Here is a 27,456-nt window from a genome sequence, read left to right as displayed (position 1 = left end):
CTTTGGAGCCCCTGGCCACTTGGAACGAGGTCGAGCCCCACTCTCGCTCCCTGACTCTCAGCCAACCTTTCTATATGTCTCTGTCAAACTATCTCTCTAATTTTCTTTCGTTCGGCAAACAATGCTCTAGAGAATGATTTCGTACACGGTCAGCTGGGGAGAAAGGGAGACTTTCCCCCATTTCCCTTTCTCCCCGCCTGGCCTCTCCCTCTGAATACGAAGAACACTCCACTTTTTATGCATCTTGAGTTCCATACATTTTGATGCAACATCAGAACTTTGAACACTTTTTGTTTAACCCGAGACACGCACACGCAGACCTTAAGCCTTATATACTCGATATACCCACACATATACTACATCTTATAAATACTTACCGCTTTATAACTGTTACAATATAGTTACAATACAAGAAAAAAATGGATAAGTAGAGCCTAGAATATGTTCGCTTTTATGCCAACTAAAGCTTGAGTTGTTCGTAGTGTTTTCACACTGTTTCCCACTGTTGATTTTTCATTTCCCACATGGACACCCAGACACACGCCTGACACTTTCCATTTATTTTGCTACATGTTTTGCATATTTCGTACTGTTTTGTTCTTGTTGCCGTTGTCGCTTAATTAATTTGCAACTTTGTGCCGACGCGAATGAGGACAGTGGAGGCAGTCGACATCAATGAACGTCGTTCAAATTAACATTAAGTGCAGTGCACCCACACTCCCACACACCCACTACACCTTCACACACACACTCACACACACACTCACACACACACTCACACTCCCATTCACACCCACGCACACTCCGACAGCAGCTTAGTCATTTCTTTGTTCGCCACCCAATAAAATCTCGATTTTGTTGCACTCTTTTCGGCGCCACAATGGAGGCATCTTCGCGTGCCCCATTTATGTATGCAGCAGTAATGCACTGCCAGTTCCAGGAAAAGTGCATTTACCCCTCCATTGTTGCATTCCATTATTTATCGGCGAAGGCCTGGGCGGCAACGTAATGCCTCCCCCCGGGAAATCAATCTGAAATAAGTCCGAAGTTGCCGCTGCAGCTGCAGCTTAACTTTCCGCCCGTCGACCTCCCCAAGGACACGACAAACAGCCAACTGCTTATTACTGATCCCGATTCGTACAACAATTCTTAACCCACCCCACCCCCTTTAATTACATGTGTGCCCCGAGCTAAACTCCCTCACAAACACACACGGCGTATGCGTAATATTAAGCGCAAACGAAAACGAAACAAAAGGCAGCCAGGCACACAGAAAATATAAAGTGCTGAGAGGGAAGAGAAGGAAAATGGGTGGAAAATGGGAAAAGCCTGGTCAGACAGTTGGGCATATTCCCAGTGGGCAGCATAAATAACCTTGGTACAGAAACAAAATCTATTTAAGGACAAGCGACGCCGGCCAAGGAGCAGTCCAATGGGAAAACGCTGTGCAAATGGAAAATGTTCTCATTGTCCGGTTGGCATTCAAGTATTCTCTGTGAAGTCATCGAATTACCAACACTTTAAACACTCAGCTGTCCATTGCTATGGATATCGAGAATAAAAGCTTGGGAAAGGGTCAGCCTCGGAGTTTAAATTTGCATATTATCCATGTGCTTTGGCCATAAAAATGACAGATATTAGCTAAGAATGGCCACTGCTCTGCCATGAATGCCGAACTTCGTATTTTATCTCAGCTCTGCACTGAGTCCCCGTGGCGTTAAGCCATTTGCATGAGCTCAACATCCTTTTGGGGCCACCATTTCCATGGTGCACACTCCCTGCACAATAAGTATTCAAATGGCGTTTTCGCCGCCCATCTTTTTTGGCTCATCGCCCACTGGCATTTTTCGGGAATCGCATTTCATTTCTGCGTAAGGCTTTGTACATTTCTTTTTTTCGCTTTTTCTGCAGCCAGTGGGTTTGGAGGTCCTTCGTATATAGCACTGTATTATACCAATTGAATGGAACGCGCCTTGACCGGCAAGTGGCGATTGGCGAGGCTCGAAATTAATTTGTCACTGATAAAGCAAACAAATGGTGGGCGGAAATGCGGCTTAGTTACACGGCCGGACAGCAGTAATTAAAAATCAGCCCAAAGAAAAAAGCCACCCACAACCATACACAAAAGAAAACAAATTTCGCCCACCGCTTTTTTCCCTTTTTTTTTGTACCTTCTGATGGGCGAGCAATTAAAAGTTGTTGCGTATTCGCCACGTTAACAGGGCCGCAAAAAGAGAGCAATCGGTGGCGCAGTTCTTTCGAGGCCACTGCGTTTTACATTTCCTATTTTCGGGGCGCAGATTCTATTTATTGCAGCTGCAGCTGCAACGGCCACCCTGCCCCTTTAACCCTCTTTCGGGCGAAAAACTTTCAATAATTCATTTTGTTTAGCAAGTTGGCCCAAGCTGAGCCGCATTGAATCGACTTTTTTCACTCTTATGTAAGCCGGAGGAGCAGGACACACACGCATGTGTGTGTGCGCCTGTATTTGCTGGAAAATGCGAATTCGAGTGGTGGGGGGCCCACTTGGTTTTATTGTCAGCTTCTTATGGCCATTTAACCGACGCCACTTTGTCTGCTGGATGCCCAAACTTTCGTCTTACATCTACACACATACATATACATACATAATATGTGTACTCAAATCTAACAAACTTATGCGATGCTCAACCTTCTCACTTTGGCTGAAACCCGCAACAACAACAACGAGACAGCTTGATTTGGAGCGTGAAATCAAGAAATTCGCTCAGGAGGAGCAAGGGGTAAGGGTGAGTGTGTGTTCGCTACTCGTAGAAGAAAAACAAAAAATGCTAAATGCCAAATGCGATGTATAAGGAGAACGCTTCTGAGCTTAAGACCTTACCAGGGCCAATCCAACCCGTCTTAACCCACGACCGCCGTTGACCAAAGCTTAGCATGCTGCTCAGTATGCCAGACCACACAGATCCATATTCAAATATTCATGTTGTTTGGCTCGCCCTCACTCGGTTCTATGTCCTGTACCGCCCCCTCCTGCCCCCTCTGCCCCCTCTGTCCCCTCTATCTTCTCGCAACGCCCTGGCAAATTAGAAACTATGCAAAACGATGCCAATGGCTGAATTTTAATTAGCAACCTAAGCCGGTCCCCAAACGGGCTAAAAGGGGTGAACGGGGCTGTGGATGTCTTACGGGGATTGGCACATGCCGCTTCAGGAGCGGACTCAAGTGCGTTGGGGCCGAACCTCAGAAGTGGCTCTGAATTGGGACAATCCGGGAAAGGATGCATACTTGCTGGAAAGGAACGTCTGAAAAGTTACTTGAAGTGCAGCTCCATCAAAGCCACTTTGCAGTATTATTCAATATCAGCTTCTAAATATAAAAGAGCAATAAATGCACTAATTGTTGGTCTAATCACTGGCGATTGCCCAACTTTAGCTGAATAGCTCATAAATTGTGCCGCAATTGAGGGGCTGAACTAAAGAAGGCCAGGAAGCAGTGAAAATTTCGCGCCGTTGTAAATTTAAGGGCTTAAACTGCATATGGCTTTAATACCTGACAGAAAAACCATAAAATACTGCTCGCCTGCGTATTAAATTCCCCCAGGCAGCGCCAGCCGATTGTGGCAGGCATTTCACTCGCAGGTCACTAAATAAAACTCACACGACACCCGCACACATAAAGTTGCCGGCGAAGGAACCAGCCCTGTGTCCTATGCATACGCATAAATAATAATGGGCATGGGCACGGAAGACTTGGGGTTACCATGGCGCCACGAGGGGAGACTGGGTGCTGGGTACTTGGAGCTCGTTATGGTTGGCAGTGGGCCGCGCTCAACGCTTGATATATTATGCTGCTGGTTGCCGGCGCGCTTTGTTTTTTTTTGCGGGTGGGGGCTGGGGGAGCATAAAATAATTACGCGGCCTACCGCAAAATTCATTTTCCAGTCGCTGGAAAAAAACCCCTGCAAGTTAAGTGTGTTAAGGAGATACAAATGCATTTAGGAGACAGGTGGCGGTGGGAGTTTTCACTACGAATTATCGATTAGCCGGACGCAGAGGCATTCAATTTGTACTGGCATATCCGAAAACAAATGACTGCCTAATGAGTTGCCCACTTAGCATAATAATTGTATGGAAGCTGCCTTAATATGCAAAGTGTTGCCTACTTTTGTGGGCCACGGCGCTTGCGGCGGCATGCCATTTGCTGGGGCCATTTCTGATGATGGGTGCGGGTGGGCGGCTGATCCGGATTGGGGGCGTGGCAGGTGGCAGGTGGCAGAGGTGGGACCGCCCGCAAGTCAGCTGCTCGAGAAGTGCAGCACACGTCGTGCGCAGGCCTTCGGCTGCAGGAAACTTGCCGTTTCGACCAGCCGCAGCCAGTGCAGGGTTAAGCTCCCAGCGAGTAGCTGCAAAGCGAGTTCGCCCACTCCCACTTCCACGCCCACCGCCCACCACCCATCACCCGCCGCACCCCGCACCCCGCTCCACTGGCCTGTGGCAAGCAATCAATATTGCCGCCAGCTTTTGAGCGTAAATGAACGTAAAAGCTCTCGCTCGGCCTGGGAAGCTTTTCTCGTGCCACAGACCACATGACTGGACCTGCGAGCGGATATGGGGAGAACGACTCAATCGGGACGAGTGCCGAGTCCCGAAAGCTGCGCGGATGAGTGGTGAGCTTAGTGCCGATAGCCGATTGACTGCGAGCTAAATACTCAAAGCTAAATCATGATGTATGATGTTATCGCTTAGTTCGGAATAATAAGCGAATACAGGGTGCAGGATCGCAAAAGTTCAAGGGCTATATTTGAAATCTTCTAAATCAAAAGTTAAATTTGCAAAGATTGTCATTGCAGTTAGCGCATCTAAAGCTAAATATCAAGAATATTAAATATTTGAAATTACTTGAAAGGGTTTAAACATTAAACTATTTCTGAGAACCAGATGACTGAGTATCGAGTGAACGAGCTGCCGCAAATCTTTCCAAAGCCCAGCGCAAGCAGCATTGATTCGAATGAGGGCCAAAAGTTGAGCCCACAAGTGCCGAAATCCAAGTGACTCAAGTCCCCCAGAACGAGCGACGAGTGAAAGCTGAGCAGACGAGCGTCGAGTGGCCGAGCCACGGTGCGGATGAGCGATATGCCATGCTGCTGAGTAGCCTCGTGGTCGCAAAAGCTCCGCAGGCGCGAACAGTTGTACACGCAACGCTCCAGCCGACGAGCCGAGATACGGACTAAAAAAGTAACTGATTTTGAGTCGAGCAGAGCGCGTCGCCAATCGCACAGAACAAATTGAGTTTTGGCACAGGCAAATGGCAAAAGAATTGGGCAGTGGGCAGCGAGCCAAAGCCAAGTGAACTGGGATTGTGCTAGGATACGAAAAAGTCCACACGAACATCAGTATCAACCGTATAGAAAAGCGAAAGAAGATCCCACTCGTGGCGCGAACGCGTGTGCTGTGCAGGAAAAAAGGAGAATATTTAAATGAAAATTCCATTCCTTGACCGCAAAAGGATGTAGATAAAGTGGAATGTCGAGCATTTCATTATTGTGCCTTTACCTGTAAATGTCAGTGTCTGTGTGAAAATAATAGCTTAAATCGAGAGTGCCAGTGCAATTTCAATTCAAACCCTGCATCCCAACGTTCAGCAGCTGAAGGAAAAGCAGTAGGAAAATCAGCAGGAAAAGCAGCAGCACAGAAGCAGAAAAGCAGAGCAGCAGAGCAGCATAAAATCAATAATTTTTGCTTAAGCAGCCACAGCAGCCCAAAAAAAATCTTTCGCAGCAAACATTAACTAGCAACAACAGCAAAGGACAGCGAGAAAAACAACAACAATTTCTTTTTATAGCTTCTCGTCCTGTCTGTGCGACAGTGTGCGTGTGCGTATACGTGTACGTGTACGTGTCCCTTCGCCCGGTGAGAGTGTGTGCGTGTGTATGGTGAGCAGAAGGTTACACTCGCACTCACACTCGCAATTTGCATTTGCACTAAGCAGACAGCGCTAAGAATCAGGAAGCAGCGCCAAGAAAATACAAGTTTTCCCAGCACAGCGGAACAGGGGAGCAGTGGAGAGTGAATGGTGTAAAGTAAAAAGCGAAAAGGCGAAAAAGTAACGTGGAAGCAGCAGTCTATTATTGTATTACAATAACACACACCTGCGCACAACAACGGCGGCCAGATCAAATTACATAAATAGCAGCTAGGCAGCACTAAGCCCAAGTACAACGAACTGCAATTCTGCAATTCTGCAATACTGCAACCCTGCAACACTGCAACATTGCGATTGCAGCCACATTAGCACTTAAAGACTCAGGCGAGAGACCCACAAATCTATGGACAATGCCTATGTCTACTACAAGGTATTGTACCGCCCACTGCTTCCACCGGAAACAGTCACCCCATCCAGTCAGTCAGTCAGACAACTGCGGCAACTGAAATCCACGAAAACCAACAGCGAATCATCATCCAGTCATCAAATCAGCTCAGCTCGCAATGTCATTACTCATCACTCAGCACACAAGACCAAGAACCAGAACAGCACAGAACTCCAACTCCAACTCCATTCAAGGAGTCAATCAGCCAAAAGGCAGCTCGCATAACAAACCAACCAAACCGACGAAATGCATCTAACCAAAATGTCTGTGGGCGGAAATTCCAAGGGTGGCGCTGGTACACAGGGTGTAGTGTAAATCAAAACGATGGCTATTGGCAATCCCCCATCAATGGGGCGCTGCAGTAGGCGCTGCAAGGCACCCAGACACCGAAAGCCATTTAAATGTCCTGTCAAGGCGTAACATGAGCAACTCCCAAGGGGCGGGGAGGTGGAAGGAGGAAGAGGGCAGAGAGGGAAGGACATGAAAACTTCCTGCAGAGGAAAAACAGTTTCGGTTTCAATGTTTGGCCAAATAGATTCAGGATATATCGCCACTGAGAGGGGAAGCTCCAAATACAAACGATTTTTTATCTAGGATGACACAGAATTGTATTCAACCAAAGATGAACAAATTGGCTCAGTTAAAAAAGGCATTACTACTATTACTGCTAATGGAAGAGGATGTGGTATTTTGCGGGATAGTATGGTAGAGAAACTAAGAATAACTAAATTAGGAGCGAATAGGGCTCGAGAGTTTCTCTCTGTGCTTGCAACTTGCACGCAAAACAAACAAAACTGGTTAAACTTCTTTAGTTTAGCCTGTCCTTTTGTGGCCTCGAGTTGCAAATTAAATTTCACACACACAGTGGCACACATCCGCGCACACACACACACCAGGACACTTTCGGGCTAACACAGACACACACTAATACTGGCTAAAATGGGGAAAGCGCATTGCCTGCTTTTCTGCGTAATTAGTGAAATTCGGCAACAGGGCGAACTTGCAGAAAAGTGCAAGAAGCATATACGAGTACACAGCCATGCAACCTTAACACCCCTTTCGCCTTAACCCGTCGGTATCCACGCTCATTAACAGAAAAGCCTAGCGCACCGAAATTCTAAAAAAAAGAAGAAAAACGAGAGCCAACAGGGATGCACTTCATAAATGTCACTTGAAATACATTTCCATCAGGCACGTGCGTGGAGGCGAGAGATGGGACAGCAACTGACAATGGGTTAAGGTGGGGGATTCTGAGGGACGATGGGTAGTGAATGGCAGACAGGACACAATAGGGAAAGGGACTCTGTCTGGCCTTGCTCACAAAAAAATAAAAAAAACACGAGCACAAACGAAACGAAACGTGAACGTGATGATTTGTCATGATTAACGCGAGGAAAAGGGGATCCCCATTGAAAAGCGGGACTTCCCCCGACCGCCGCAATAATGTTTTGCATTCTCTTTGTTTGTCCTGCGTGATGTGATGTGATGTGCCCACATGTCAATGTCGTGGTACAGTCTCTCTCTCTTTCTCCCCCCTCTTTGTGGCCTTATCCTTCTGCCCCACGGAGTCATAAAATTGAAATTGTTACCACCAGCTTTCTTTTCGGTTTGCAAGACTCCGTTTTACGGGCTTGTTTTTAATTTTGTGATTTTTGCTGGGCACGCAACAAACGAAAATAGCAACAAAATGGTTGAATAGCCACAAAATATACACTCTGCTACATGTATTTGGCACTTAACACACTTCCACCCACACTCAACCACACACAACCACACACATCAGCCCACTCGGCTTTTGATTTCGCCTCCCACTTTGCCTTTGTTCTCTCACTCTCTCCCTAGCTCCCTCCCTCTCTCTCTCTCTCTCTCTCTCTCTCTTTCCATCCATCTCTCTTTCCGTCTTTGTAGCCCCTCTCTTTCCATTGTAGTCCCACACAAACACACGTGACGTATACGTAACCTTGTAACCAAAATGTTGTTATTTCGGTCCGCCATTTCCATGTGTTTGTGTGTGTGTGTGTGTGCGTGGGTGAGCAAAAGTTCTTGGCATTATTTTAAGTGTTCTGCTCACCTGCGCTCTCTTTCTCATATTCCTTCCCTGCCTCGCTCTATCTCTCTCTCTCTCTTTCTCTCTATCTCTCTTGGCATCATTTTTCAAATTAATACTAATCTTTGTTTCACTACGATCGTTGAAATATGTAAATGTATGTTTTGTGTCTTAATGTTGTTTGTGTAATCGTTTAATTATAGTATATATAGTATAGTTTTCTACACTCGCTTTGTACTTTCGTTTTACTTTGTGACCCCACACACACCCAAACACACACACACACACACTCACGAAATGTTTGTTAAACTTTAAACTTAGCATTTTGAACGGAACGCTGATTTTTGAACTCCTTTTTCTTACTGTTCTTACATAATCAAAAAGTAATATATAACATTTAACCAACACACCAAAGAGCAAACCTTAGAAATCAAAGTAAAACATTTATCGCAAATCAGAAAGTAAAACCTCAACTGAATTGATCAGATACGAATTAACAAACCATTAGTGAACTGTGATCTGTTTAGCATACAAGAATAATTCTTTTGTCATTTTATTGCCAAAAGATGCAGATGATTTTTTCACGAAACTTATCGAATTGTAATGGCTCCAATAATTGGCTTAATGAACCAAAATTAAATCCACACAAAAACGTCTTAAAACGTAGGCGAGCAGTCTTGAATAATAAATTATCAATCAAGCGACGCAATTAATGAATTCAAAGTATATATTTGTTTCCAGAATTGATCTTTTTTAATTACATCAAAAACATATATTTTGTTGTTGTTCTAAAAGCGATCACCAAAAAAAAAAAAAAAAACAAAAAACAATTGAAGAAATGCTATGACAAATATGAAAACAAATTTGTTTACCAAGAATCGAAAAGAACGTATGCAACTATTTACAATATGCTTTTGTAATATTTTCGCACGATACCAAAAAATAACATCAACATAAATATAAATAACAAAAAAGGACCAAAGGGAAAGCAATAACAAATTGATTAATACTTCGAGTAGACGGAAGAAAGGAAAGAAAAGATGAAGAAAGCAAATCTTTCATTTACTGACAACTTTTTGACGATAAAATGATAAAACAATTATGACGTGTATATATATCCACAATATGGCTAACAAACATATGAATATATACTCCTACTTCTCTGTTTCTGTCTCTCTTTCTCCCACACTCTCTCTCTCTCTCTCTGTCTCTCTGTCTCTGTCGCTCTTTATATATACATATATTCGAATATCTGCAAATTCAATTATTTATATATATATATATAAATACGTTACTCTTCAGTATGTTGTTTTTGATATTGATTGCGTTATTCCGCTTACTACAGACCGAGACCCAAATAACCACCAATCTTCCGACCCGCCACCCACCGCCCACCAAAAAGCCCAGATTCCAAGCCCATCTCGAGGCCGAAAAATAGGCAACAATTGTTGTCGTGTCGTTGCACCTGACTCACACACATTCACATGTGTCCGTGTGCGCTCGTGTTTGTGTATGATATATTACTTTTTGGTTTTTGTAAATATCGAACGTACCAACTATCTACAAACATTGACCGGATCCACTCGAAATCGAAATCGAACTATAACTCTCACATAACATGCAATGCAACAACTACAACACTCTGTTCATAATGGGTTCCACTCGCACACACACACACACAAAACACACACAGTTCCGACCCTCTCTCACCAACACACCAACACTGAAAGACACACTCTCCGAATGGAAAGAATCAAGAAAAGAAGTGATATTCTGCTCTGTCTGACACGACACACACACAACTAGCGTTCTTTTCATCTATCTCTCTCTATAAGTCTCTTTGTAACCGTCTCTCTCTAACTCAATCTCAATCTGAATATCAATCTCAATCTCTGACTGTCTCTTTCACACACACACTCTCTGTCTCTCTCTTTCACTGTCTGTCTAAACAACTATATGAATATATATTTTGTTTGTTTCTCCAACACACAGAACCAAATTATTTAACAAATATACTTTTGCACGTTATTTCTATAATGCATCTGAACTATATATTGTTATACGAATATTTATGTTTCTTTTCTGCGTACAAACAAGATACCGAAAGCAAATTGTACAAAACCAAAAATACCGCAATACTAAAGTACTCAAATACCCAAAAAATAAACCTGAGAAATACGAAATCAGAATCCGAGTTGCATTTGTATGCCGCGTCGATCATACGAACCAAGTCCAATACAGCAACAAAAGAGAAGCATCGACACACAGATACATTCACAGATATATTCACCCAGACACACAGACACACTTACAGGGCCACCCATACACGTTCAGTTACAAAGATACAGGCATTCACACATAAATAGATACAAAAACCAGTGACATCCTCGTGGATGTCAACCAAGTGACACACATTTCATGTTGCGCCTCCTCTCCCTACGCCCCCAAAACCCGTAACCACACCCCCTTTCTCGCAGACACACACAATCACACCACCCACACACACTCACACTCACACGTAAGCCCAACCCCCCGCCCTTGTTGAACTTTTTTTGGGTGCCTACAAGAGCCGTTGAAAGTGCCTCAGAACTAACTATATAACTAACCATATAAAGCCAAACGAAAGTTAACCAATGGAAAAACGAAAAGAGAACCAAACCAAACAGTACCGAAAAATCATAACTCATAATCAACCAAACTCATTCTATTACAAAACCTTATTGTAAATTAAGCGCAAAAAGTGTAAAAAGTCGAACAAGAAGCAAACTGATGAACTTGTAGAAAAACAACAAAAATAATGATAACAAGAACTAAGCAAATAAATCACGTTTCAAATATGGGGCCAGAATAGTCCGTAAGTGTTTCGGGCAAAAATCGCATACGCTATGTTAAATGTAAGCCAATTCTACTATACATATGTGTGCAAATCACCTCAATATATAAATATATATATGTATATGTGTGTATGTATACAGATAGATAGCTAATGTTTGTTAAGCCACGATCATGATCAAGAAACCAAGAGCAAAAGCTGCCAAAAGCTGTGTGAGCGATAACGCATCGAAGCCGGAAAAGCGAAACAGATAACAGATAACAACACCAGACCCAAGAACAGACCCAAAAGAGAGAGCTCTCTATATTGACACCACAGAATCAGATACCAGATAACAGATACCAGATAACAGATAACAGATAACAACCAACCAAAACCCAACTACCAGTCAGTCAGTCAGTCACAGCAGTTACAGCAACCAACCATTTGAAATCGCCCGTTTCAGATGTACAATAACTACACGGGCGCCAGCGGAAGCAGTCCTCCATTGCCGGACATTATTGGCCAGTACTACGGGCCGGGAAGTCTGGGTGCGGGCCCCCTGTCCTACGGCTCGGGCAATGGTTACGGCCCGCCTGGTTACGATTTGTACGGCCCCTCGACCTCGACGGCAGCCGGCGGATACGGACTGTACGAACCCCAGGTCTACGGACCGTGCCAGCAGACCTCGCCTATACGGAGAAGGCGCTACAGCATTGCCGGCCTGCCGTCGGCCACCATGTACAATGATGTCTACGGGTATCCGGCACCACCGCTGCAGCAGACCAGCTCCTCGAACATTGTGAATCTGTTGAACGAGGCACACAAGTCGATATCGCGCAGCTCGCAGATACTGAATCTCACGAACCAGGCCCGTCAATTGGGTCAGCTGGTGACCACGCCACTGGGCGGAGGCGTAGGCGTAGGCGTAGGCGGAGGCGGAGTGGGCATGGGCCTGGGTCGAGTGGTGTCCAGCTACCCCACCCTGCATCCGGGCGACACATCGCCGCCGTACCTCAACGATAACCTTATGCAGATGTCCACGAGCTTCTCCTCGCAGCCGAACATGTACTTCCAGCCGCAGGCGCAGGTGCTGCCCACCCAGCTGACGGCGGCCCAGAGTGCCGCTGCAGCGGCTGCCCGACTGCGTCCGGCCTATTCCGTAACGAATCTGGTGTCCAGCTACCCGACCACGACAGCGGCGGGCTATGGCTGCAAGTACGGGGGCTACGGGAGTCCGTACCAGAGCGATCTGGGCTACGGCAATCCCCTGGCACCCTTCCAGCAGCGCCAGCTGATGGCCCACCAGTCGCTGCACGCCTCCAATCCCGCCATTTCGCAGTACTACCAGAACCAGGGAGCCGCATCCGGAACGGGAGCCTCGGCGGCCGCCCTGGCCTACAACCTGCAGCAGCAGTTCGCGGGCACGCAGCACTATGGCGGCGGATCGCAGGGACCGCCGCTGGGACACTCGCACATCCAGGCGTCGGTGCAGCAGCAGATGCATCCGCAGTACCAGTACCATGTGCACCAGCATCAGAATCATCTGCAGACGCATCCGCTGGCGGCGCTGGCCAACACAAGCGGTCCGTTTGGCGGAACGCTGGCCAGCAGTGCCAGGGACTATGTGGATGGACTGCATCATGCGGCCCACTCGCACACGCATTCGCATTCGCATCCGCACCACTCCTCGCATCATTCGCATCACACGGCATACCCGCACTCGCATTCGCACCATCAGCAGCAGCAGCCGCATCCGCATCCGCATCAAGCCCACCATCACCACCATCTGCCATACTCGAAACTAGACTTAGATTACCCGAAACTGCCGCAAGAGCATAAGCGACAAGTAAGTTTTAAATTTGACGTAGACACGCTATCCCTAGACTCCTAAAGAAACCGAGAAATCCCCTTTCCCGATATCTGACGACCCCGACATCGAAAAATCGAAAATCGAAAATCGTAAATCGAAAATCGAAAATGATCATCAATCAGCCTCATTAATCAGAATCAGCATCAGCATCTGCATCCTATATATAAAACAATCAGAGAGCAAACGATCCCGATTGGAAGGGCTAACCGTCTATAAGCGGCTATATACCGATTAAGATATAGACGGCTGGCCGATCTGCATTTAACGCTTTCCTCTGCATCAACCAGTTGTCGCGTAGGGAGAAGAAATGACACCAAGTATTATACAAACAATATACAACATATATGATAATAAAGTGGATACTCTTAGAAGACCTAGGCTAAGTTAGGAACGTTCGCGATGGAGAATGTGGATGAGGAGAACTATTGTTTCATGTGCCATTTTAAAGTAGAGACAGTGAAGCGTAAGGCAAAGCTAACAGATTCCAATGTTACTCCGATTTAGTTTAAACATTTGGATTTACGTTCTTTGCATAGAGCACTCAGGGCATTAAGAAAACCGAAAGCCGAGTTCGGCTGCGAATTCGAATTGTTGTGGATGTTTTCCTTTTTTCTTTTTTGTGGAAAATTATAGAACCTTGCTCTTGACTCTCAGAAGTAAAAGACTGTATATAAAACTAAATGAGATTTACTCACACGTAACAACAATTTATATATACACAAGAGGAGAAATGCGAAATGATATAACGTTTACTTTAAACTTGTCTCGCCTGTGAAAAACAAAAAACAAAATCGAAATCGAAATCGAGATCGAAATCGAGAAGTAAAACGAAAATGAAGCTTGAAATTTATTAAATCAAAACCTATAGAGAGTAACTCGTACTTAGTATGAACATTCGACAACTTAGCCAATTGTTAGTGCAGCACAGACACACACTCTATCTAATCTAAACTAAACTAATCTAAGCTTAATCTAAGCTTAAGCGAGTAAGTAACGAACCCTTGCATGGACTTAGTATTTCCGCGCCATCAAGGACCTCCTATACCCAACCTACTAACTACCTAGCCTAACTAACCAGGAGCCTAATCCAATTATAACTTTTTCTCTCTCGCATTAGTGGGCATAATGTGCATTGCTAAATTATTTACCCCACTCGACTTTCTCCGTTTTAAGTGCAACACTTCGTTTTAAGTGCCCCAAACGCCTTCCCCAGCAAAAGCAAATGCAAGAGTTACGAACAAACTAGCGTGTGATTAGCAATGAAGGTCAATTATGAACGAAATCGTGGAAATTTGTATGTGCAATCTATAGCCGTATAGCCGTATAGGTGATGGGTGATGGGGATCGAATCGCTTTGGATCGCCTGGTTGAATTAGTTTTTGTGTGTCTGAGACAACAAACAAGCAAAGTGAATCGAAGGAGCATTCAAAATGTGTCTATGCGAATACTATATTGTATTATTATGTACTCGACTCAACTGGTGTTTGTATTTCGTATTCGAAGAAGCGCTTTAAACAACACTAACAAATCGGTAGACATCGATAGGTATACAAAATATATATGTAGAGTGCAACATTTGGTTTGAGCCCCAAGGAAACCCGAAAGAAATTGTTTCGAATTCACAGTGAATGCATGCTAGACTTTACTACTACTGATTACTTTTGAACATAGAAACCTTTTAGTCGAACTATCGGTTATAGTGTGCTAACTTGTTTTTTGTGCTTGAAAATCGAAATTACGCGTAGATATTTCTCAAAGAAAGTAAAAAATCTTGTTAAAGTAGTGTTTAAATATATACTAGATGAAATGATACGGGGATGTGAGTCTGGAGTTACTTTAATTTTGCCTAGTCGTAGTTCGTAGTTCGAAATCCCCCAAAATATGCAGCAATCGTAAAACAAAAACTGAAATTGTGTTCATAGATAAACATTTTTCAATTGTTTATATACGTAAATAAAGTATATTTATATATATACGTAAATATATATATATGTACACCAAAGAATGTGAGCGTAACCGAAAGATAAAAGCTTATCACTAGCCAATTCGAAAGATAGCACAATGTGCGAGCGTGTGAATAGATAAATAGATACAAAGATACTATCCACTTGCTTTTCCTACTTCTGTTCTTGTTGCTCAGCCAAACTTGATTCTCCTCTTCGACTCAGATTGATTTGTAACCCTTTTCTACAAGACGACGAACAGAACAAGAGAAACGAGGCATTTGAATATTGATATAAGATATACACATTATACATAACTCTCTATATACTAGTATTGTATTTAAATAATTATGGTTAATATTCTATTATACGCATATACATTTACGATCCCACGGGATGTACTATTTATACAATGATTTAACTGTAAACCTAATTAAGATTGCATTCAGACTTAATTCCGACAAGCAAGAATATTCTCGAAATCTGTTAAACTTAACCTAAGCTGTAAGCATTATAAAATGGAAACTTTTCGAAAGCAAACAATAAAATTACATACGAAAACCGAACGCCGAGCATCGTACGGAAATGCAGCCAAGCCACCAACTAGTTCAGAACACCCTACTCCCACCCACTTTCCCCCAAAAGAAAAAAGAAAAGCACACCAGACACACACCAAAACAGACCATCCCACGACACGATTATACCGAACAGGACACCCAACGAGGCGGTTAGGCTAAGGTTAAGTACCAACTAAACCACTGAACCCGATAACTGGGATGGGGGCCCAAGGCATTACCCATCCACCAATCAATCTATATCATCATTCTATACAAGCGTAAGCTCGCTGTCCGCACCTCCTACTCGCTCATTTCACACTCAGTTGCAACAGCAAATGATACTTGAGACAACAAGCAGACCAAGAACACCAACCACCAAGTAATCGTAGTCCTGGCTAAGGATCAGTCCCCGGCCCAGGCACACCATGTGTGGCAACACTCTCTGATCTAATGTTATCTGTACTTGTTCCTTTCCAACCAACCCAAAAACCAAACCACCACCCAAACCCATCCGATTCGAAACTCAGCTGGACGAATTCCGTCTTGAAATACAGAGAAGGGATCAAGAGATCCTGGCGATGGCGGCCAAAATGAAAACCCTCGAGGAGCAGCATCAGGTAAATTGAAACGCCAGCGCTCAAGTTTTCCGTTTGCACAGTAAAGTAATTCCCGTCAGGACTACCAGCGGCACATAGCGGTGCTCAAGGAGTCGCTATGTGCCAAAGAGGAGCACTACAACATGCTGCAGACCGATGTCGAGGAGATGCGCGCCCGGCTCGAGGAGAAGAACCGCCTCATCGAGAAGAAGACCCAGGGCACCCTGCAGACGGTCCAGGAGCGCAACCGCCTCACCAGCGAGCTCACCGAGCTCAAGGACCACATGGACATCAAGGACCGCAAGATCAGCGTGCTGCAGCGCAAGGTTAGACATCCCATCCCACCTATCCCTCCACTTTCAGCAGCAATTGGTTGCTTGTGACTAGAGAGAGCCAATTGTGCTTGAAATATTATTATTATGCAAGAATAGTTATGATTAAACATTAATTGGGGGAACTTAACATCATTCTACTTAAGCCTAATGCTCAGAGATTTTATTATACAAATTTAAATAATATATTCAGTTTACAAGAATCTTCAAAAGTAGTCAGTCCTTTGAAAGTGATAGTAAATATCTTGGAAAACTGCTAGCACACCAAAGTTTTCCAGATCGAAAAGATCTATAGCTTGGTTATGAGGTTACCTTTAGATGGGTGCTCACTGCTCAATTGCCGCTCTCTTCCGCTAGATTGAAAACCTCGAGGATCTGCTGAAGGAGAAGGACAACCAGGTGGACATGGCGCGAGCCCGTCTGTCGGCCATGCAGGCGCACCACAGCAGCTCCGAGGGCGCCCTGACCAGCCTGGAGGAGGCCATCGGCGACAAGGAGAAGCAGATGGCCCAGCTGCGGGATCAGCGGGACCGGGCCGAGCACGAGAAGCAGGAGGAGCGGGATCTCCACGAGCGCGAGGTGGCTGACTACAAGATCAAGCTGCGGGCCGCCGAGAGCGAGGTGGAGAAGCTGCAGACTCGCCTGGAGCGGGCGGTCACCGAGCGGGAGCGGCTGGAGATCAAGCTGGAGGCCTCGCAGAGCGAACTGGGCAAGTCGAAGGCTGAGCTGGAGAAGGCCACCTGTGAGATGGGCAGGAGCAGCGCCGACTGGGAGTCCACCAAGCAGAGGATCGCCCGCCTGGAGCTGGAGAACGAGCGGCTGAAACACGATCTGGAGCGTTCGCAGGTACTCGTGCATTATGACCAGTTCTTCCCCAGCATTAGCCACAACATAACTTATCATCAGTCTAATTCGTATGTATGTTTGCGCTGTGTACATATAATCGAGAGACTTGCATACATACTCGTACTGCTATTGATAATCTATGAACCCATATGCATACAAACACATATCTGTGTGCTATCTGTATCTACATCTATATCTATATCTATATCTGTATCTGAATATGTATTTACATGTACACATTACGCATCCCAACTACCAACTACCCAACTACAACAACTACAATTATAATAACTACAACAACCAATCAACCTGAATTAAAACTCACCCGACATAAATCAAATATAGATGCAGCTAGAAGAACAGACCACACTACACAAAGTAAGCCCAAAAATCCGAATTCCAAACTTCCAATTACCAACTAGATTGCATAATATCGAGTATCGTAGTTTTCGAGTAACGTAGTTTGAAATCCCTTCACCAAATTGTTCACTGTTGTATAAATGGCCTTGAATTCAATCGACCTTAGTAATACTTGTATTTTGGTAATGTCACAAAGCTGGCTTTGTTCTAAGATCAAACTGAAAGTAAGATTGGTAATTAGTTGCATCGAAAACGAATATGGAATATCGCTATTATGCAAAAGCGCACCTTTGATGTATAGCCCACACATATAACGTATCGCATCCAATTTAGAACCTTGTAACCATAACCCTAATCACCCAAAACACGTAGTACTTTGGCTTGCCATCGACTCCACTCCATCGACCATCACTCGCCACTTAGAGCCAGCAGGCTGAAGTCGAACCTAGCCAACTTCAGATCCGATAAAGCCCCGACATATTGCGCACTTAGATACTTAGACAGGATTAGCAGCACTCGCCTACATAGTTGGGTTTTGATTTAATCGCTGTGCAGACAGTGGGAGGTGTGAACAAGTTGTATGGCCGCCGAACATGCATACACCGTATAAGCGTACCCTAAGATTAAGATATAAATCTGTTCGTATCGTACTTTGCAGAACGTACAAAAGTTAATGTTCGAAACGGGCAAGATATCGGTAAGTCGGCCAAAGCCGCTGACCCAGCCTAATCCACATAGTTTACTAAGCGCCATAGCAGCCCAATTACAAGCCGAACTTAGAGTACCAAGCGTCAAATGCACCCAAATACGAGAGAAACGTGTGTGTCGAAATCCAAAATGCCACAAGCTCATTGAATCATTCACAGCTTCATGGATTCCATTCGGATCCATGGTAAACAGCTTGCCTGCTGGACTCACCGACTCATCGACTCATCGCCTCATCACCTCCAGTCACCCGCATTCGAATCCATATCTGTAAACACATTTGCTAATGCCTTGAACTGCTTTCGATTGTTGTCTTGCACTCGTTATCCTTGTCGCCCCATCCGCCTTGGCCAACCAACTAATTTGTATGTTTCCCGTTCTCCGCCGAAAGACAACCTTTGGCAGGACCACGATGACCACGTCCCAGGAGCTGGATCGAGCCCAGGAGCGGGCCGACAAGGCCTCAGCCGAGCTGCGACGCACCCAGGCCGAGCTGAGAGTCACACAGGTATGGTCCACATGCTCCCCCATTTGCCTGCGAATCGAGACAGCCATATACACATATCGATATGCATATCTGAATGCTCTTTTAGTTAGCTTTACCTGTATTATTTACGTATACTTTATGTATAAATCGAACTGCGAACTCGCAATTGCAAGTGCAATGCTCACATACAACTGCCTCTGTGTGTGTATATACGAGTATGCTGTACATGTACATATCTCGGTGTGCGTGTGCTTTGTTGATGGACCGCAAAAAATTCCGCCTGGCAATGAGGAGATTCTACACACCCACACTGAACACCAATACAGATACGAAAGTCGCAGGGATCCCCACCCACAACCTGTCTTAAAACTTTCTCTGCTGCAACATGCCACCCAACCAAACACACACACACACACACCCGAGCACTTGCTATGGCAAACACTGAGTCCTTTTGCGGGGATAAAGGATAATGAAATAGGGATAAAGTTGCTCAACTCGATTTAAACCGCTTTTATGTTTGCTTCTTTCGTAACTTTAACTTTAACTTTACCTTTAACTTTAACGTAACCGTAATGTATTAGTGAACTGTAAATGTAATCGTATTGTAAAGAATTTTATTGCAAACACCGCCGTTGAGACCATGTATACTAAAACCAAACTCTATCCAAACCGTTGTGCTTACATTCATTCTCTAAATATAGGGCGAAACTGAAAAACGTTTTGTGAGTAAACCGCTTCCAAGCAATCAATCAATCAAACAAGTTTTTAGTAACGCAACTAACCCTAATTGAATTCGATTGCAAACTCGAACTGCATCTGACTATGCCAAAGTAATCCAAAGAAACCCAAAAAAAAGATAACCAAAGCTAGTTGCAATCTGTCACTTGTTCAATTTAATGTAACTTGCATCGCCTGATCTACTAACATTGCCATACCAGCATATACATACGCACCTACCCATACACACACCCATACGTGCCTATAAATACAGCCCACGCACACGCATACATCATTGACCTTGTACGTTATAGCCTCGAGCTCATCTCTCCCTCTTCCGGTTTGTTCAGAAGAGAGAGCAGCCTGCCCGAAAACCGGAAGTAAGCGAAGTATGACAAAGTATCGCTACAAAGTATTCCCACACAAACACAAACACACAAACACACAAGCACACACACACGCACACACGTACAAGGACTGCAGGAAGCGGAAGGCCGCTGATATGCCCAGCTAATTGACTTAACTGCTCTCTCGCGCTCACAAACACTCGTGCATTGACACCCACACACACGCCAGCATTTCTTGCGCACACTTTGCCTTACTTTGCTCTCGCACTTTCGCCAATTTTCCCTAATTTTCCTCCTGCACTAATGAGCCATCTGTGGGCGTCTAATCCATTGCGAAATGGACTCCCCCTGCCCAAATGCCCGCCATGTGTCCCACAACAAGAGGGTCCACTGTTTCAAGCCATTACCCAGCTGCACCCTTTCCTTTTAACGCACTTAACTTCTGTACATTCGGTTGGAACTTCGTATTTGTTTTGCAAGTTTCTCCAAACTTTATTTGTCCGTTTGTTTCCAATATACGTGTTTATTTATCTGAGCTACGTTTATCCATTTCTTTGTTTTCAAAAGTTTTTTGAGCTTTTCCCACTGCTGTTTCCTCTACCTACTGGTTCCAGACCTTCTGTTATATAACCCCTCTGCTCCTCTTCTGTTCCCTCAACCACCAATTTCCCTCCTCTTTGTGAATCCTGCTGTACATCTCCATCAAAGTCAGCCGCTGGCTGGCAGCATAAATCGCTCTATATCGCTCGCTAGAAGTTGTGAACGTGTTCGTTATCGTAATTTAAGTACTTTTTGTCGTTATATTTGTCGTTTGTCACCTTAACCTCTCTGTTTCGTGTCTACTAATCAGTCAGTCAGACATTCAGTCAGTCAGTCAATCAGTCAGTCAGTCAGTCGAATCAGTCATTTAAGAACCTTTGTCCCACATAAAGGCCTGTAAATAATATCCGTTATCCAACATCCACTCTACCCACCCGACAACATGACAATCCCTCGATTGATAATGAAAACCGACCAAACCGACATCCGAAAACAGTCGGACGCGGAAAGAGCACGCGAGGAGGCGGCCGCCCTGCAGGAGAAGCTGGAGAAGAGCCAGGGCGAGGTGTACCGACTCAAGGCCAAGCTGGAGAACGCCCAGGGTGAGCAGGAGAGTCTGCGCCAGGAGCTGGAGAAGGCGCAGAGCGGCGTCTCTCGCATCCACGCCGATCGCGATCGGGTAGGCAAAACCACACAAAAACCGAATAAAATGAACCCCCCAATGAAACCCCATGAAAGACCCACCACCAACCAACCATCCAACCAACCAGTCACTCACCCAACCACCATCCGTTGCACAGGCCTTCTCCGAGGTGGAAAAGATCAAGGAGGAGATGGAGCGCACCCAGGCCACGCTGGGCAAGTCGCAGCTGCAGCACGAGAAGCTGCAGAACTCGCTGGACAAGGCCCAGAACGAGGTCGACCATCTGCAGGATAAGCTGGACAAGGCCAGCACGGAGAACCGCCGCCTGGTGCTCGAGAAGGAGAAGCTCACCTACGACTACGACAATCTGCAGTCGCAGCTGGACAAGGCGCTGGGCCAGGCGGCCAGGATGCAGAAGGAGCGCGAGACCCTCTCCTTGGACACGGATCGCATTCGCGAGAAGCTCGAGAAGACGCAGGTATGCCCGGGTCCCACTCCCCGCCCCCAGAACCACCTACACACCACGCCACACTCTATCTGAGCCCATCTTCGAGAGACTAGCTAACCGAAAATCTATGACTGTAAACGTAACTGTGTTGTGCTAACCCCCAGAGATAAACTAAAACTAAAGCCCGCTTAGATCGATGTGATTGCTATTGCTTAATCCCCGAACACCCTAACCCCCGCCCGCCTTGTACATAACTAAGAACTATTTATCCCTAACATGTATCTCTACGTATGCGTAACTATCTTTCGACTGTGACACCCCAACACCACACTCACAACTAAAACATACACACACCACCACGAAATACCAGGTGCAACTGGGTCGCATACAGAAGGAGCGGGATCAGTTCTCCGACGAGCTGGAAACGCTCAAGGAGCGCTCGGAGTCGGCACAAACCCTGTTGATGAAGGCCGCCCGCGACCGGGAGGCGATGCAAACGGATCTGGAGGTCCTCAAGGAGCGCTACGAGAAGTCACATGCCATCCAGCAGAAACTCCAGGTAATTGACACCCAACCCCACCAGCGAAGGCAATTGCTTCAGGTATCCTCTGCGAAAACGAAACCCAAAACTATTGGCTATCACCCCAAACTAAACTTTATACTATATATATTATAAAAGATACGTTGTCTGTACTGCATATTGTTTGAAAAAGCGCATGAGAACTGAACTAAGAAATCAGAACAATTGGCTGTTTGTGTAAATCCGTAGCTACATGCCATTGGCAACTCAAATTCGCAGAGCTAACCCCTTGCTTCACCTATCACTTGCTTTCAGATGGAGCGCGACGATGCGGTCACCGAGGTGGAGATCCTGAAGGAGAAGCTGGACAAGGCACTGTACGCCAGCCAGAAGCTGATCGACGAGAAGGACACGTCCAACAAGGAGTTCGAAAAGATGCTGGAGAAGTACGATCGCGCCCAGAACGAGATCTATCGGCTGCAGTCGCGCTGCGATACGGCCGAAGCGGATAGAGCCCGCCTGGAGGTGGAGGCGGAGCGATCCGGCCTGGCAGCCAGCAAGGCTCGCGAGGATCTGCGCAAGCTGCAGGACGAGAGCACACGGCTGCAGGAGGCCTGCGATCGGGCGGCGCTCCAGTTGAGCCGCGCCAAGGAGTGCGAGGACAATGCGCGCAGCGAGCTGGAGCACAGTCGCGATCGCTTCGACAAGCTGCAGACGGACATACGGCGGGCGCAGGGCGAGAAGGAGCACTTCCAGTCCGAGCTGGAGCGGGTCACCTACGAGCTGGAGCGGGCACATGCCGCCCAAACGAAGGCGGGCGCCAGCGTGGAGGCGGCCAAGGAGGAGGCGGCCCACTATGCCGTGGAGCTGGAGAAGATGCGCGACCGCTACGAGAAGAGCCAGGTGGAGCTGCGCAAACTGCAGGACACAGACACCTTTGGCCGGGAGACGCGACGCCTCAAGGAGGAGAACGAGCGGCTGCGCGAGAAGCTGGACAAGACGCTCATGGAGCTGGAGACCATTCGCGGCAAATCGCAGTACGAGTCGGAGTCGTTCGAGAAGTACAAGGACAAGTACGAGAAGATCGAGATGGAGGTGCAGAATATGGAGTCGAAGCTGCACGAGACCAGCCTGCAGCTGGAGCTGTCGAAGGGCGAGGTGGCCAAAATGCTGGCCAACCAGGACAAGCAGCGATCCGAGCTGGAACGGGCGCACATCGAGCGGGAGAAGGCCAGGGATAAGCATGAGAAGCTACTGAAGGAGGTCGATCGTTTGCGCCTGCAACAGTCCTCGGTGAGCCCCGGCGATCCGGTCCGAGCGTCGACGTCCTCCTCTTCCGCTCTGTCCGCTGGCGAGCGGCAGGAGATCGACCGCCTGCGGGATCGCCTGGAAAAGGCGCTGCAGTCGCGTGACGCCACCGAGCTGGAGGCCGGTCGCTTGGCCAAGGAACTGGAGAAGGCGCAAATGCATCTGGCCAAGCAGCAGGAGAACACCGAGTCCACGCGCATCGAGTTCGAGCGCATGGGCGCTGAGCTGGGTCGCCTGCACGATCGCCTCGAGAAGGCCGAGGCTGAACGGGAGGCACTGCGTCAGGCAAGCCGGAGCGGCGGAGCAGGCGCTGCCGCCCATCCGCAGCTGGAGAAGCACGTCCAGAAGCTGGAGTCGGATGTCAAGCAGCTGGCCATGGAGCGGGAGCAGCTGGTACTGCAGCTGGAGAAGAGCCAGGAGATCCTCATGAACTTCCAGAAGGAGCTCCAGAACGCAGAGGCCGAGCTGCAGAAGACGCGCGAGGAGAACCGCAAGCTGCGCAACGGCCACCAGCTGCCGCCTGCCGCCGCTCCACCCGCCGGAGCCACTCCCGCCGAGATCCAAGCCATGCAGAAGGAGATCCAGACCCTCCAGCAGAAGCTGCAGGAGTCGGAGCGCGCCCTGCAGGCCGCCGGTCCCCAGCAGGCCCAGGCTGCAGCGGCGGCGGGAGCGAGTCGCGAGGAGATCGAGCAGTGGCGCAAGGTCATCGAGCAGGAGAAGGGTCGCGCCGACATGGCGGACAAGGCCGCCCAGGAGATGCACAAGCGCATTCAGGTGAGCATCGATGTGGACACACTGAGCACAAGGAGCTTGTCCTGAGCACAACATACTTTTGATACTTTCTAACACATTCACTTATTTCCACACATTTTTTATGTCAATATGTAAGTACTTAATGTTATCATTTGGTTATTGCGTTACAAATTACGTTCGTTACTTTGAATGGGTGTGATCAATTTTTATTGGCGTTCCATGTTACACAATTATACATCGCAATAAAAAGTAAGCTGAGATTCTAATGCATTTAAATGGTTTAGCTTATGGACCAACACATCAAGGATCAGCACGCCCAGATGCAAAAGATGCAGCAGCAGATGCAGCAGCAGCAGCAGCAGGCGGCGCAGCAGCAGCAGCAGGCGGCGCAGCAGCAGCAGTCCGCAGCAAGTGCCGGCGGAGCGGACGCCAAAGAGCTGGAGAAGGTCAGGGGCGAACTGCAGGCGGCGTGCACCGAACGGGATCGCTTCCAGCAGCAGCTGGAGCTGCTGGTCACCGAGCTGGAGAAGAGCAAGGTGGGTTCACCAAGCCAACAAATAATCATACATCCAGTAAACGCTCTTTACCCCTTAGATGTCCAACCAGGAGCAGACAAAACAGCTCCAAGCGGCACAGCAGCAAGTGCAGCAGCTGCAGCAGCAGGTACAACAGTTGCAGCAGCAGATGCAGCAACTGCAGCAGGCTGCCAGTGCGGGCGCAGGCGCCACCGACGTGCAGCGCCAGCAGCTGGAGCAGCAGCAGAAGCAGCTGGAGGAGGTGCGCAAGCAGATCGACAACCAGGCCAAGGCCACCGAGGGCGAGCGCAAGATCATCGACGAGCAGCGCAAGCAGATCGACGCCAAGCGCAAGGACATCGAGGACAAGGAGAAGAAGATGGCCGACTTCGACGTCCAACTGCGCAAGCGCAAGGAGCAGATGGACCAGCTGGAGAAGTCACTCCAGACGCAAGGAGGCGGAGCGGCGGCCGCCGGCGAGCTGAACAAGAAGCTCATGGACACGCAGCGGCAGCTGGAGGCGTAAGTGTTTCCCCAACCATCTAAATATTTTCCTGCCAAAAAAAAAGTCCAAAAACGATAATATAGAACCAGATAAAGCGCTTACTTACTTGTAACTCAAGTTACAATAATCTCTAAATACGGACACCTCGACGTTTATACGGACAAAATAACGGACAAACGGGAGTGGGTCGGAAATTGGTTCTAATCTAGAGCATAAAACCTCATAGGAACTGAATGGCTTATTTTTTGTATTCGAGGAATACTATATATTATATATTGTTGCAACCCGATTTCAGCTGCGTCAAGGAGCTGCAGAATACAAAGGAGGAGCACAAGAAGGCGGCAACCGAGACGGAGCGCTTGCTGCAACTGGTACAAATGTCGCAGGAGGAGCAGAACGCCAAGGAGAAGACCATCATGGATTTGCAACAGTGAGTGCCTCAGTGGCTAGTATGCCCAAACATTATAATGAATTCGTTCCCTCTTTGCCCCTTTTAGAGCCTTAAAGATCGCTCAAGCCAAAGTCAAACAAGCACAAACGCAGCAGCAGCAACAGCAGGATGTAAGTTAGCCTCAGTGAGTGGCATCCAAGGATATGTCTAATACCCGATCCTTATCCCATTTCAGGCTGGGCCAGCTGGCTTCTTGAAGAGCTTTTTCTAAACAGTGCCCTCGCAAAGCCACAGATACACACATCTAGTGATGCAGATGAGGCAAAAGGATTTTACCCGTACTATTTACCCAAAGCGATAATGGAAAACCAAAAACAACAGCAAGAAGTTACCAAAGCACTGTCTACTATTTTGTATACTACCGATGCCGATACCAATACCAACTATGCAGTATTTCTACGACTCTCACACACACACACACACACTGAAACACAAAAGGGACACACACATTTGTAAATGACACTATGTAAATGCAATGCGAAATGCAAATTATTTGATATTTATGTGTACTGTGTAATTAGGTTGCCGCTATACTCAAATTGTGGATGCATTTAAAAGTCAGCTCGTATAGCGTACTTTGTAAACTCTCTCTTAACTCTCTCTCTCTAACTCACTAACTCAATCCTTTTCGAACTCAAAATCGAACTCAACTTAAAGTTTATCGTTAGCCAAAACACCAAGTCCTTCTTAGCCCAATTAACCCAACTTGAGAGTCCTTCTGTCCGTCACTTTCTCTCTGTCGCTCGTAGCTGCAGCACGTAGACTACGTCCTCGGGCACTGCATCCCCATCCCAACCCCATACCCATGTCCATACCCATACCCATATCCATGCCCATCAGCCCTACAGAATTTGTGTAAGACCCACCCATTAGTTTTCCCACTGCGCGGATGTTATGGCATTGAAATTGAAACGCGAAGAAAGGCAGAGCAGCAATTGCATTAATTGTGCACCTACAATTATCGACGATATATAGATATATGTATGCTAGCCTCTGTTATAGTTAGTCAAACATGAGCCTCCATCCCATACGCCCATCAAACGCACTGTATATAAGACATTCCCATCGGACTCATGGCGGAAAAGCATAGAGATACAGATACAGATACGGATACGGATACAATACGTAGAGCAATAAATGATAGACCACAGATTATACAAGTATGATATAGATACGAGTACCATATGTAAAATTATTGCGATTATAAAATTATATTGCCTAGCCTTTAGCCGTGTACCAAAGAACTATCACTACAGAACCCAAAGGAAGATCACTACCTACCATTCAGCTATTATGGATATTATCGATAAAATAAACTCGAACGTCAACTACAAGTGCAATCTATATTTTAATTAGTTAAATCTACACGACACCCCCACGTTCCTTACCCCCGACTAAATAGATCGAGTCCACTACGCAAGCTTTACCCAAGTCAGCTGTGAATGCGCATAGTACGAGTATCTAGTACTTATGGTACTCATAGTACTCATAGTACTCATAGTACTTATAGTAGATCGATAGTTCCACTCTAGTCCAGGTCACTCGAAACGTTGCTTTTGGTTTAGATAAGGTTCAAAAGTGTTATTGTTATCAGACATGAAGGACTTATGCCCCTGTAATGCATACATAGCTATAGAGGAGTAGTTGCAAGTGTGTACAAATGATATAGTACCCTATATAGTACATTTTCGTTGCCTATAATTTCCCGACTTAATGAAAGTAGAAATGGAAGAGGAGAGGCAAGAAATACGATGGTTGAACGAAGTATGGAGTTATCACTGCCAGTGTAAGCAAGAATATTG

General features: G+C 46.5%; 1 protein-coding gene across 5 annotated transcripts in view; it reads left to right on the top strand.

The window, feature by feature from the left end:
* LOC6542673 (plectin) overlaps nucleotides 1-26,891 on the top strand; it is a 34,362-nt gene extending 7,471 nt beyond the window's left edge. Inside the window, exons 8-22 of one of the 5 annotated variants that reach the window (XM_026979499.1) lie at nucleotides 11,675-13,057; nucleotides 16,109-16,198; nucleotides 16,258-16,503; nucleotides 16,867-17,355; nucleotides 17,701-17,733; nucleotides 18,812-18,928; nucleotides 21,008-21,190; nucleotides 21,312-21,632; nucleotides 21,973-22,161; nucleotides 22,438-24,204; nucleotides 24,468-24,719; nucleotides 24,778-25,220; nucleotides 25,499-25,633; nucleotides 25,701-25,764; nucleotides 25,830-26,891. In XM_026979499.1, the coding sequence (XP_026835300.1) occupies nucleotides 11,675-13,057; nucleotides 16,109-16,198; nucleotides 16,258-16,503; nucleotides 16,867-17,355; nucleotides 17,701-17,733; nucleotides 18,812-18,928; nucleotides 21,008-21,190; nucleotides 21,312-21,632; nucleotides 21,973-22,161; nucleotides 22,438-24,204; nucleotides 24,468-24,719; nucleotides 24,778-25,220; nucleotides 25,499-25,633; nucleotides 25,701-25,764; nucleotides 25,830-25,865 (5,748 nt within the window). In that variant the 3' untranslated portion in view covers nucleotides 25,866-26,891. Of the gene's footprint in view, nucleotides 1-6,053; nucleotides 6,335-11,674; nucleotides 13,058-16,108; nucleotides 16,199-16,257; nucleotides 16,504-16,866; nucleotides 17,356-17,700; nucleotides 17,734-18,811; nucleotides 18,929-21,007; nucleotides 21,191-21,311; nucleotides 21,633-21,972; nucleotides 22,162-22,437; nucleotides 24,205-24,467; nucleotides 24,720-24,777; nucleotides 25,221-25,498; nucleotides 25,634-25,700; nucleotides 25,765-25,829 lie in introns of those variants that run through there. The other 4 variants (XM_026979503.1, XM_026979502.1, XM_026979501.1 and 1 more) reach the window with 4 other exon arrangements.
* The last annotated feature ends 565 nt before the right edge of the window (nucleotides 26,892-27,456 follow it).

The sequence above is a fragment of the Drosophila erecta genome, unplaced genomic scaffold (assembly GCF_003286155.1).
Source record: "Drosophila erecta strain 14021-0224.00,06,07 unplaced genomic scaffold, DereRS2 tig00000055-arrow-pilon, whole genome shotgun sequence".
NCBI lineage: Eukaryota > Metazoa > Arthropoda > Insecta > Diptera > Drosophilidae > Drosophila > Drosophila erecta.
This window is presented reverse-complemented; position numbering and strand designations above follow the sequence as displayed.